Below are 10,914 nucleotides of genomic sequence, written 5' to 3' on the forward strand. Positions count from 1 at the left end.
TAGAATTTAAATTTCTTTTAGAGAACCGCAGAAGCAGAGCATTTCAACTCTGGTTGGTCTCATTGAAACTGAATTTAAGATTGCATGGCTATGATAGCGAATAACATCAGTTACTGATCATTACACGCAATGGATTCGAGTGCGAATAATGAACATGTCAATGACCAAGACGCATCTTTGAGTGCGGAGCCATCAGCTCCAGCGGGTTGCCCTGGAGTTTCAAGCTCGACCGCTGGAAAATCTACTCCATGCCAAGGTTGTCCAAACCAGAGAGCTTGCTCTTCGGGTCAAGCAGCCAAGGATGTTGAAACTAGCAACGCGGAAATGAAAGAAAAATTAGCCGATGTCAAGTTTAAAATATTAGTTATGAGTGGCAAAGGCGGTGTTGGTAAAAGTACAATTACAACTGCCCTTTCGAGGTACTTAGCTTCTGACGGGGAATCACAAGTCGGAGTTGTCGACTTGGATATTTGCGGGCCGTCGTTGGCGACGATGTTTCACGCCGAAGACCAGTCTGTTCACGAGAGCAACGACAGTTGGTGTCCGGTTGTCGTAGACGAGAATCTTTATCTGATGTCGGTCTGGTTTCTCCTTTCGAGTCCCGACGATGCTGTTGTTTGGCGTGGTCCTCGAAAGAATGGTCTTATAAAACAGTTTTTGAGTAAAGTTAAATGGGACTATTTGGATTACATGGTAGTAGACACACCTCCAGGGACGTCGGATGAACATCTTTCGGTGACCCAGTTGTTGCATCAAACAGTCGGAGTGGATGCAGTTGTTTTAGTCACTACGCCTCAAGAAGTGAGTTTGTTGGATGTTAAGAAGCAGATCACGTTTTGCAGGAAAATGAAGTTGCCGATCATTGGCGTGGTGGAGAATATGGCATATTTTAGGCAAGTGGTTTCTCATTCATGTTCCTATCCAACTCAGCAACTACTAAAAATCAAACAATAATGAATAAAATGCAATTTAGAAAAACCTCAATTTAGACGCGCAGGGGTTATCAGTTCCAATTAATGATTAAACTTGTCGAAGCAAGTGTCTTGTAACAGGGACATTGGCTTTTGTCCTTTACACAGCTCTTACTTTGTACAATTCTTATTTCTTACAAAAGGGAAACTGACGAAAGCTTATGAACAAGAAGTGAAAAACAAAAAAATGATATTTGAACCCACAAACCTAAAATTGAGAAGAAAACTTCCCCCAAATTGTCAACACCAACAAAACAAAAATAACCCCAAAATCAACCATAGCATCTCAAACCACTTATTAGCAATGAAAGTTTTTTTTCCAAACTTCACATCATTTGATTGAGCCACGAACGGTTTTCCAGCTAAAAAGTTGTCTAAAAGTTTTTCAACTTATATCAGGCACAAATTGTGTTCAGATTAAGTGGTTTATTAACCAGATTGATGCCGTCAGTGAAGTTTTATCTCGTTGATCAACATATTCGAAACTATCAGTGTTCTTTAGAAAAATAAAACTGGTAAGGAGACCCAAATTCTTTTCGAACAATTTACTTTCAGGATATACTTAAGGCACTAAGGAGTGTATACATACTCAAGTTAATCAATTTGTTTCCAATGGTTGATGAGAAAAACAACCTTGATGCAAATAAGCCCTTACAGCCGAACATTCCTCCGGCTCATTTTTGAATTTCTCATCTTGTAACAATCACACTAAAGCAAAAAAGCGTCGTTGAAAAGATCTTTCTAATTACAAAACAGTGATTATCAGAACAACTTAGAAGCATGCATTTTTCCAGCTAACCAAAAGCAAAATTCTAGCCAAAATTTGATTTGAAGAAAAAAAAATAAAACTTTGTAAAATTTTATCTATGTTGACTTAGCCACAAACGGTTCTCCGGCCAAAAGACTATCTTGGAGTTTAACAAAAAAGGTATGAGACACATAAAATGTTCATTCATTGTAGTTTCATAACTAGAACAATGCTGTCAGGGAAGTTTTATCTCATTGAATGATATGTTCAAGAGTATTAGTATTCACTCAAAAAAAATTTAATAACCGAGGTTGTTTTATACAGTCTACGAGGAGTTCACATACACAATTTTAGCTTCTTAATCCAATAGATGATGAAAAAACAAAATGGAGGAAAAAATCCCTGGCCTCCAAACAAAAAAGATCAGCACAACATTCGTGAAAGCTTTTTATATTGGTTAAACGTGGAAAATAAAGAAATCTAGTTAAAATGTTCAAAAGCTAACCAAAGGCTATATCTTCGCCGAAATTCATTTTTTTTTGAAAATTTTCAATTTTCTTGTCAAACTTCATCATAATTGCTTTAGCCACCTTTAGTTTAAAGCTAAAAATTATCTGAGATTTTTCGTAAGTGCATTAGACTTAAATGGGGTTCGTTTTTTATAGGGTTGATTATCAGATTAAACCTATCAGTGAAGTTTAATCTCTTTGAACGACATGTTCGAGAGAATCAGTGTTCACTCCAAAATTGAATAGCGTAAAACGACTCAAAAAATTTACTTATTTCTTTTTACTCATTGAGGTTGTTGTATACAGTCTATGAGGAGTTCACATACACAATTTTAGCTTCATAAGTCGAATAGAAGTTGAAATAACAATTGAGTCAAAAAAGCCCTAACCTTGAAAAAAAGTCGGCTCAACTTCAGTTTTCTCAATTTTTATAAGTTGCATTATGATGAAAACGGAGTTGGAAAGCTTATTTTATTGGTTAACACAAGGAAATGAAAAGAATCTACAGTTAAAACGTTTTATAGTTAATCAAAGGCTATATATTCGCCAAAGCTCGATTTTTTTTTTTGAAAAATTTCAATTTGTCAAACTTCATCATTCTTGCTTTAGCCACCTATTGTTTCAAGCTAAAAATTTATCTGAGACTTTTTAAAGTGTATTAGACATCTATGGGAATTGGTTTTTAAAGGTTTGATGATCAGATTAAATCCGTCAGTGAAGTTTAATCTCATTGAAAGACATGCTAGAGAGTATACAGTGTTCACTCCAAAATTAAAGATCAAGAAATGTTTCAAATTTTTTTTCTGAATTTGTATTTTAAGGTTGTTTTATACACCCTATGAAGATTTCGCTTGCACAATTTTAGCTTTATAAACCTAACAGATGACGAGAAAATCAAAATTGAGTAAAAAAAGCCATAACATAGAACAAAAAAAATCAGCTCAATTTCAATGTACTCAAATTCTAAAATTCCATTATGATGATCAAGGAGTCATTGAAAAGCCCTCATTAGTGCTCAAAAAAGGAAGACAAAAAAAATTCTTACTTGTAATGTAATATAGCTGACCAAAGGCTAACTCTCCGCCAAAATTCGACTTTTGGAATTCATGGAAAATTTTTATCTGATATCTTTATAAAGTGTAGTGGAGAGAAATGAGGACCTGTTTAACTGCTTTCATGTCCAGATTGAATGGATCAATGAAGTTTCATCTCAATAAACTCATGTTGGATTGTATCAAATTTCATTACAAAATTGAAGCTCGTAAAATGGCCCAAAAAGTTTTTTTTTAATTTTTTATTTTTTGAGAGTTCACATGAATGTTTTCATCATTATATGTCAAATCGGTGATGAGAAAATCAAAAGTGAGCCGAAATGGCCCCAGATCTAAAAATTTGACCTTGGCTCAAATTTGAATTTCTCAAGTTCTAGAAATCGCATTATAGCAAATAAGTGCTTGCTTGAAAGCTCTTTCCAATGAGTAGACGTGAAGCTTGTATGATTTTTAAAAAAAATTTAGCGTTGAAAACAATCATAGGCTAAATACTAAACCTGAATTTCATTTTCCCTGCCAAAAAGTGACATCTCTAGGGCTAAAAACTAAAATTGTGGAAATTAAGTCCAAAAAATTTTTAAATCAAAAAAATGACATCACCATTGTGTTCCTCATTCAAAATAAGGCCTAGACGTGATACTATTAGAGGTCACTTTCATTTAGTAACCGTTTTGTCAATTCTTTCGAAGCTGAATCACCTCGATCAAAGTCGGTTTGTCAGAGTAACTACACTTTATTGCAGATTTTTCTTTTAGGGTTGGAAAGTTAGCCCTAAAAATTTTTTTGTAGTCAAGTCGATTAATTTAGCTCGAGAAACCACCAAAACTGTTGAATTTTCAAAAATTGAATCATTTTGATGAGAAACAAAAATAAACATAGTCCTAAAATTACGATAGACTTATATAGCCCTCGAATTTTAAACTTTTTTCAACTCAACAATTGATACAATTTGGAAACTGAATGAGCAGGGCTTTCCAAAAACAAAAGTAAAGCCGCAAACCAGATATCGACCAAAATCTGACATTTGCCTGGCCCCAAATTTTTATAAACCGTTTTTTCCAGTTTTTGCTTAAAATTGTGTCTTATCGTCAAAAATCGAAGTCCCAAGTCTTTCAGACACCGGGAACTCTTTTGAGCCGATGCCTATAAAAGAGGGTCAGCACTTACCAAAAAGTGACAAGGCTAGGCTTTCCAAATTAGCGGAGTAAAAAAAATTGCTCTTTTGCTCAGCTTTATGTTGATGGGTTAGTTTTATAAATAAAGAAAATTTCAATAGTTTCTTGAAATTATAAGAGGTTCAACGTGATATATTTTTTAAGAGTAATTAACGTAGTGAAGACTCTTATATAGGTCTTGCTGACTTTTTTTGTTTTTTTTTTCAGGAAAAAGTCTTGAAATATTGATGCACTTAGGTATATATGCACTTTTTGAGTTTAATTGAACTTCATCTGCTGAAATGAAAGTGACGTAAATAGCACTTTCCAAATACGAACGTGCAAATGGCGCAAAAATTTGTGAACGATTTCTGGCTTCGAAAGTGGAATTTAATTTTTAGATTTCCAGCGGAATAAAAACTTTACCTTTTGATCCAGTTTTCTCAAGTTGGGTTAAAAGGTTATTGTTATCAAAAAAGCACCCATCATAAATCGTTCTAGAAATTCAAAGAGCTTAAAGGGCATCTTTTTTTTGTAATTGAAAAGTTGAGATTTTTCAATTAAGTCTTCGATTGGCTATGTTTTTCCTCCAGAATTCGAAAATTGAAAACTGTGCAAGTTTTGAGGAAATATTTCGTGTTTGGTTTTTTTTTTGTTTTCATTGACTTTTTTGCAACTGTCTTTTGGATATGCTTTTGTCAGATGGAACTTACGCGAACAAACGTATCGAATATTTTGTGGTGCCGAGCTATTTTTGTGTTGTTTCACTAGTGGTCCGAAGCTCTGCCTGGCATCTGTGTTCAAAGAAAGGGTCAGGTGAACAAGTTATAAGAAATTTTTTTATTAGATGACGCATGAAATTCTGTTAAATTCTGATACTGTTTTTTCTGTTAAATATTTTGTTGAGCAGAGTCATTTAATCGTTCAACGCCTCGATTTAAAGTTTGGCCTGAAGGTAACGCCCATACTCGGGGTATACAAACTGAAGTTATTGTCTGTAAAAAAATATAGTCGTTCAATCGTTTATCTTATCATTTATTGACTTAGACGTTACTGCGCGGATTTAGGGTTTTCTCTAGGGGGAAGGGTTCGAGGGAGGAGACTTTAAAAAAATTTAGGTTGATCAAACTTATTTTGCGAGTTTTTCCAAAACTCTCGCTATAAATATCCCTCTTTTCGCTCCTCCTTCTCAAAGTTAGTATATATTGGCACCGAGGGCGAATTTGAAAACGTTGCCGAGTTGGTCGACCGAAAATGGAAGCCGTTAAATAGTGCTAAAGAGAGATCCTTTAGGCGTACGACCCCCCTCTCCCTAAATCTATTACTAGCTCAGACTTTCCTGGCAATAGAAGCGATTTTAAATAATCCTTAATCCATTTTTATGTACTTCTCTAATGGTGCAGGTAATTGAGTTCCAAGAAAAATTAACGTTTTTTAATTTTTTTTCTCAGTCACAAAAAAGCAAAGCATGGAGCTGTGTCTGAAATTTGTACGTTCGCCATAATCGATTGCGTTCGCTTTATATCTCATTGCAAATCTCCTTAAAAAATTTGATTTTTTTCGTTTTTCAAAAATGATTCTCGCCTGATTTGTCAAATGTGCTTTTTCGAATCATTTATGTGCTAGATTATGCTAACTCTTTTTTTGAAAAATACGAAAAATTTTGCAGTTTTTACAGTCGTTTTATAACGACTGAACACCACTGGAATATAATTTGTATCTGCTCAGCTTCGCCTCAGATTCGAAAATACGTTTCTCGAATTCTAATTTTCTAATTTTGCGTCAACCTTAGTTGCGTTTTAGTTGTCCAAACTGCAGCCAGAAGAGTGAGATTTTCCCGGCCACAACTGGTGGAGCCAAAAAGATGTGCGAAGATATGGGAGTGGAGTTCCTTGGATCAATTCCTCTGGATCCCACTATTGGCAAGGCTTGTGACACTGGCATGCAAATAGACAGTGCTGCTGGGAACGATACGATTGCGTTCATCGCTACCGTAGTTCGAAAGGCCGCTCAAGCCAGCGAATCAACCCAATCGATGTGATGATTGGGTTGTCCGTAAAACGTTTAACATTTTGACGCTGAATGGCGATTTTGTTTAACCTTGATTATTTGAGTGTTTATGAGCTTAAATTAGAAGATATATTTGAAAATTTCAAAATTTCACTCAATATATTTTTTTAATCGATATGCTTTTTTATGCCTTCTAAGCACATTTAGTCTGGTTGCAACGAATACGCCTGGAACGGCAAAGGGTTCAAATCTGACCAGGGCTTGTTTTTTTTTTCAAACTGGCAATATGCAGTTTTCACTGTAGTTGCTTTTTATGTTTTTATTTACTCGTGCAATTTGTAGTTCTACGAAGCTGCACTTCCTATATATATTTTTTGTGCTTAAAAAACTTCGGTATATTTGATTTCGATTTATATATTATGGGTTTACTAACCTAACTTTGGCTCGTTAGAGGGAACCATAGTTTGTATGCTTTCCTCCGGATCGCAAAAGCATAAAAATCTCAACATAGAGTTTGTAGTTTAAAGTTTTTCATGTCAAAAGTTTTAATTTCGCTCAATAATTGGTTTTGAATTTTAATTAAACGCCGTCAAAGTGTTTTTTCTAGTGTGATTTCTTTGAAATTGTTCCGTTTTCTTTGGACTCAAAGGCCCTCTTTTTCTTTGTCTGTTAGATTGCATTGCTATTTTTGTGGTATCGAAAAAGATGGAAAGATCCACTTTGCCTCTGTGTCGATAATCAAATTCTCATTGATACCGAGTCATTTCTTTGTTGAATCGCTTTTGGTGCGAAGCTCAGCTTCGCATGTGTTAAAAGAAAGGTCAGGCCAACGGGTAGTTTTTTTTCGATCGATCACGCTTTAAATTAGGAAACGTTATCAAAACGGAACATAGACTTTTTTCAGGTAAACAACTTGCTTAACAGAAACTTAATCGTTTAAAGTTAAGACTGAAGTTTACTTCGATGCCTGGCACTATCAAGGTCTGGTTTTTGAATCGGGCCAGCACTCATTTTTTACACAAGGAAATTTTCTCGTCTTGAGAATTAATTGTTGGTCAATCGTTGCGAATCAACCGAATCGAGGTTATGGTTTAGTTTTTTGCAAAACTCATTAAACCTTTGACGTTGTATGACGATATTGTTTATTTGTGGTTATCTGCAACCTTAATTTAGGAGATATATTTGCAAATTTTTAAGTTTTACTCCATACGTTTTAACCGATCAGCTTTTTTACCCTTGCCATAAGCACTCTACTAGACTTTTTTTCCCTAAATAACTTTGTTCACAGGTCTCATTTCTTGGACTCATTCATCTACGGGACCTTTCTGTTGCAGCATACGTTTTTTGAAAATATTAGCAAATTAAATATCCGGCAAAATCGAAATTTACTTTTTCTGTTGGTTGTATTTTACCAACTCGATTTGTTAAAATTGCTTTTTTGTTATCGTCTTCATATGTTTCGGCCTATTTTTTAATCGACTTAGTGGCATCTTGTTGTTTGATTTGAGGGCAGAATAAGTTTTTGTGTGCATGTTTGTGTTCTGAGGAGAAGACGATTTGAAAGGTTTTAATTAGCTTAGAACTTTTTTGAATTTTTTTCGGCCTGAAGGTTTTCTGCTCAGGTACTTTCGGCTTCGTTACCGCTGGTTAATTATAAATTCAATTCAATCAACCATGTGGACCATCGGGTGTCGAGGCTTTAACTGCTTGAGATGGCAGAGACTTGTGGTCCGGCTGGGACCTGTTTTTTGTAAACTAGAGTTGTACTTTTTCGGTCTATTGTCCGTCTGTTTATTTTCGTCGGCTTAACGTAGCCCGACTTTTTTTGAAGGTTCAGCTTTTCAGTTTTCTTTCAAGTTATGTAACACACGTGCTTAAGACGACAAAGCCCTGGAGTTGGGTTCCAGTCATAAGCTTTAATTTTTTGCAAACTTCAAAATTTTTGGCTAATTTTGATTATTGTCTGTCTGTTTATTTTTGTCGGCTAAGTTCCGCAGAAAGGATGTTTCGAAAGTTCAGCTTCTTTCTAGCCTCTGGAAAGGTTCTTGTTAAATTTTTAACTGTTCAGGTAATTTTGCTCTGGATATTTTGGCCTTTTTTGCAATTTTTTTCTTTTGACAAAAACGGTTTTTGAAGTTTTTTCAAATTAATTTTTTTTGGTTTTTTTTCGTCTGCTTTAAACCTTAGTCATTTCTTTTTTTTTGTTGCAAGCGGTTCGAATAGGTTTTTAATCGATATCCTTTTTATTCTTGTGATAAGCAAGGGTAGTGCAATCGGGTACTAGTTTTTTTCAGTAAATAGTTTTGTTCGCAGGACTCATCTCGTGGAATCATTCATCTACATATCTACCGTATGTAACTTCGCGCCAAGTATGAAATTACTTTTGCGGTTAGCAAGCGTTATCAAATCGGAACACATGCTTTTTTCATAAAACTTGTTTAACTGAATTATTTGATAGCTTGATTTATTACCCTTGTGAGAGCAATTATGTTGCAATCGGGTACTAGACTTTTTCCTGTGATGAACTTTATTCAAGGGTTTTATTTACTGACGTTAGTTGGACTACCTCAAGCCTGGCGTTGATTAGTATCCCAACAGACACGTTGACCAACAGATATATTTCGAGCATGAATACTCTGTCAATTGGAAATATGATTACTATCTTGGTTACACAATTACTTCGATTTTGCATATCTTTATTTATTTTTGTTTCCTTTAAAAGTTTATCGGCTTTTGAATTTTCGGCCAATTGGACTTCTTGATATGTAATTTTTGGTAGATATAATTTTTTTCAAAACTTTTTTGACTTGTCGAATAACTCGCCCTGCTACTTTTTTGTCGGCTAGCGCTCCATGCTGTTTGTGATGTATTGCAAATGTGTGAAGATGTGCTTAGCTTGGGCGTTTTACCAAACTTGCAGAAAAGACGCGGAATATCAATTTACTACACATAAACTAAGCACATATTCCGCGTCTTTTCTGCAAGTTTGGTAAAACGCTCATGTGTTGCAATACGATGGTCGAAAGTTCGATTCCGACAAGGACCTATTTTTTTTGGAAACTGAAAGTTTTTGGCTTGAAAAAAAGTTGTCGGCCTAGCATCTATCTTCTTAGTTTTTGTCGGCTTAATCTCTACAGCACGGGTTTTTCTGATTAATTAATTTATTTTCAGCATAGTTTAAAATTGTTTTGATGTATGCCTGTAATAGTGCAGGTATTTTGAATTCGAAAGTTTTGCTTTTTTGTTAACCAAATCAGATAGTGATTTTAAAACAATTGTGTGTGTTTTCTTTTTGTTTTCCTCGCAGTTGCCAGCAATAAAGAATGCAGCTGCGTCTTAAATTTTCACTCTTGCGCTTTGCCTCTATGTTTTATTTTGTATTGCGGTCAGACTACTTACAGCCAGGGGCGGATCTAGGATTTTTGTCGAGAATTTCAAAAAAATTTCGAAAAATTGAACTACCTTTTTTTTAAGTCGACCAAATTGATTTTCCGAGCTCTCCTAGAGCACTAAAAAGACGTTGTTTGGGCCGCAGGTAAATTATTGAAAAAAAAAACAGGTTAAAAAACCGTTTTTAGGGCACTTTTTGGAAAACTTTGACAAAAAAACGCGTTTTTTTTGGCGCGCGCTCCCCTTCAAAGTTAGTATATATTGGCGCCAAAGGAGCCCTTAGAAAAATTTTAGGGTCAGTCGGCCAAAAATGGATTTCTTTAAAAGTACCAAAGGGGGGACCGTTTGGGTCTGCAGGGGGTCGAATCCCTGAGGGGAGGGGGCGTCCGCCCCTGCTTACAGCTCTGCTTTGCCTGTGTATTTGATTTTGCTTTGCGATCATAGTATTTATAGTGTTATGTCGTTACTATTTTCAGAGTTATAAACGAAGTATTTTTTCAATCAAGACGGTTTTTGAATGAAAGGTGCTGACCAGAATTTCGGGTGTTTTTTTCTTATTCCGCCCAAATTTTGTAATTTGTGAAATCAATATATAGCTGGTCATAATAATAGTAATTCACTGATTTGAAGTTTAGCCGATTGCCAACAAGGCTGAACTAGAGTGCCTATCTGAGAAAATGTGAGTGTGGTTAAAAAAATTTTCCTCTTGGATTAATTTTTTGTTTTTCTAACCCGGACCAGACTCAACAGGTAATTAAAGTTAAATTTCAATATTAGACAAAAAAACTAGATTTTCGGTCAATTCGGCTGCTTAATGTGTCTTCTAATAATTGTAATCAAAGCATCTAATAATTGTAATCAGAGCATCTTGAACTGCCACTTCAATCTGAGTGTCTATTTTCAGCCAACCAAATACAATCACAAAAAAGCCAGTTCAAGATTATGAAATATAAATTTTGGGAGGATAAGTACAAAAAACCCCAGAATTTTTAATGAGCAGTTTGAATTTCAGATGGTCGTTGTTCGTAGCTTTTGAAGGCGGCTGCTATGGTTGAATACGTCCCCCTTGTTCGATCTGCT

The 10,914-nt window shown here is 35.2% G+C and overlaps 1 protein-coding gene across 1 annotated transcript; it reads left to right on the forward strand.

The window, feature by feature from the left end:
- The first annotated feature begins 5 nt into the window (after positions 1 to 5).
- Positions 6 to 6,589, forward strand: LOC134840757 (cytosolic Fe-S cluster assembly factor nubp1-A-like). Its single transcript, XM_063856784.1, has 2 exons — positions 6 to 893; positions 6,238 to 6,589. Exons 1-2 carry the CDS (start codon positions 130 to 132, stop codon positions 6,473 to 6,475), a joined length of 1,002 nt encoding a protein of 333 aa, XP_063712854.1. The 5' UTR covers positions 6 to 129; the 3' UTR covers positions 6,476 to 6,589.
- Positions 6,590 to 10,914: the final 4,325 nt, after the last annotated feature.

The sequence above is a fragment of the Symsagittifera roscoffensis genome, chromosome 2, assembly GCF_963678635.1.
Source record: "Symsagittifera roscoffensis chromosome 2, txSymRosc1.1, whole genome shotgun sequence".
Lineage (NCBI taxonomy): Eukaryota > Metazoa > Xenacoelomorpha > Acoela > Convolutidae > Symsagittifera > Symsagittifera roscoffensis.

Coding starts and splice junctions, on each gene's coding strand:
- LOC134840757 (XM_063856784.1), top strand. CDS start 130: ATGGATTCGAGTGCGAATAATGAACATGTCAATGACCAAGACGCATCT. Junction 894..6,237: donor GAGAATATGGCATATTTTAG/GCAAGTGGTTTC, acceptor GTTGCGTTTTAG/TTGTCCAAACTGCAGCCAGA.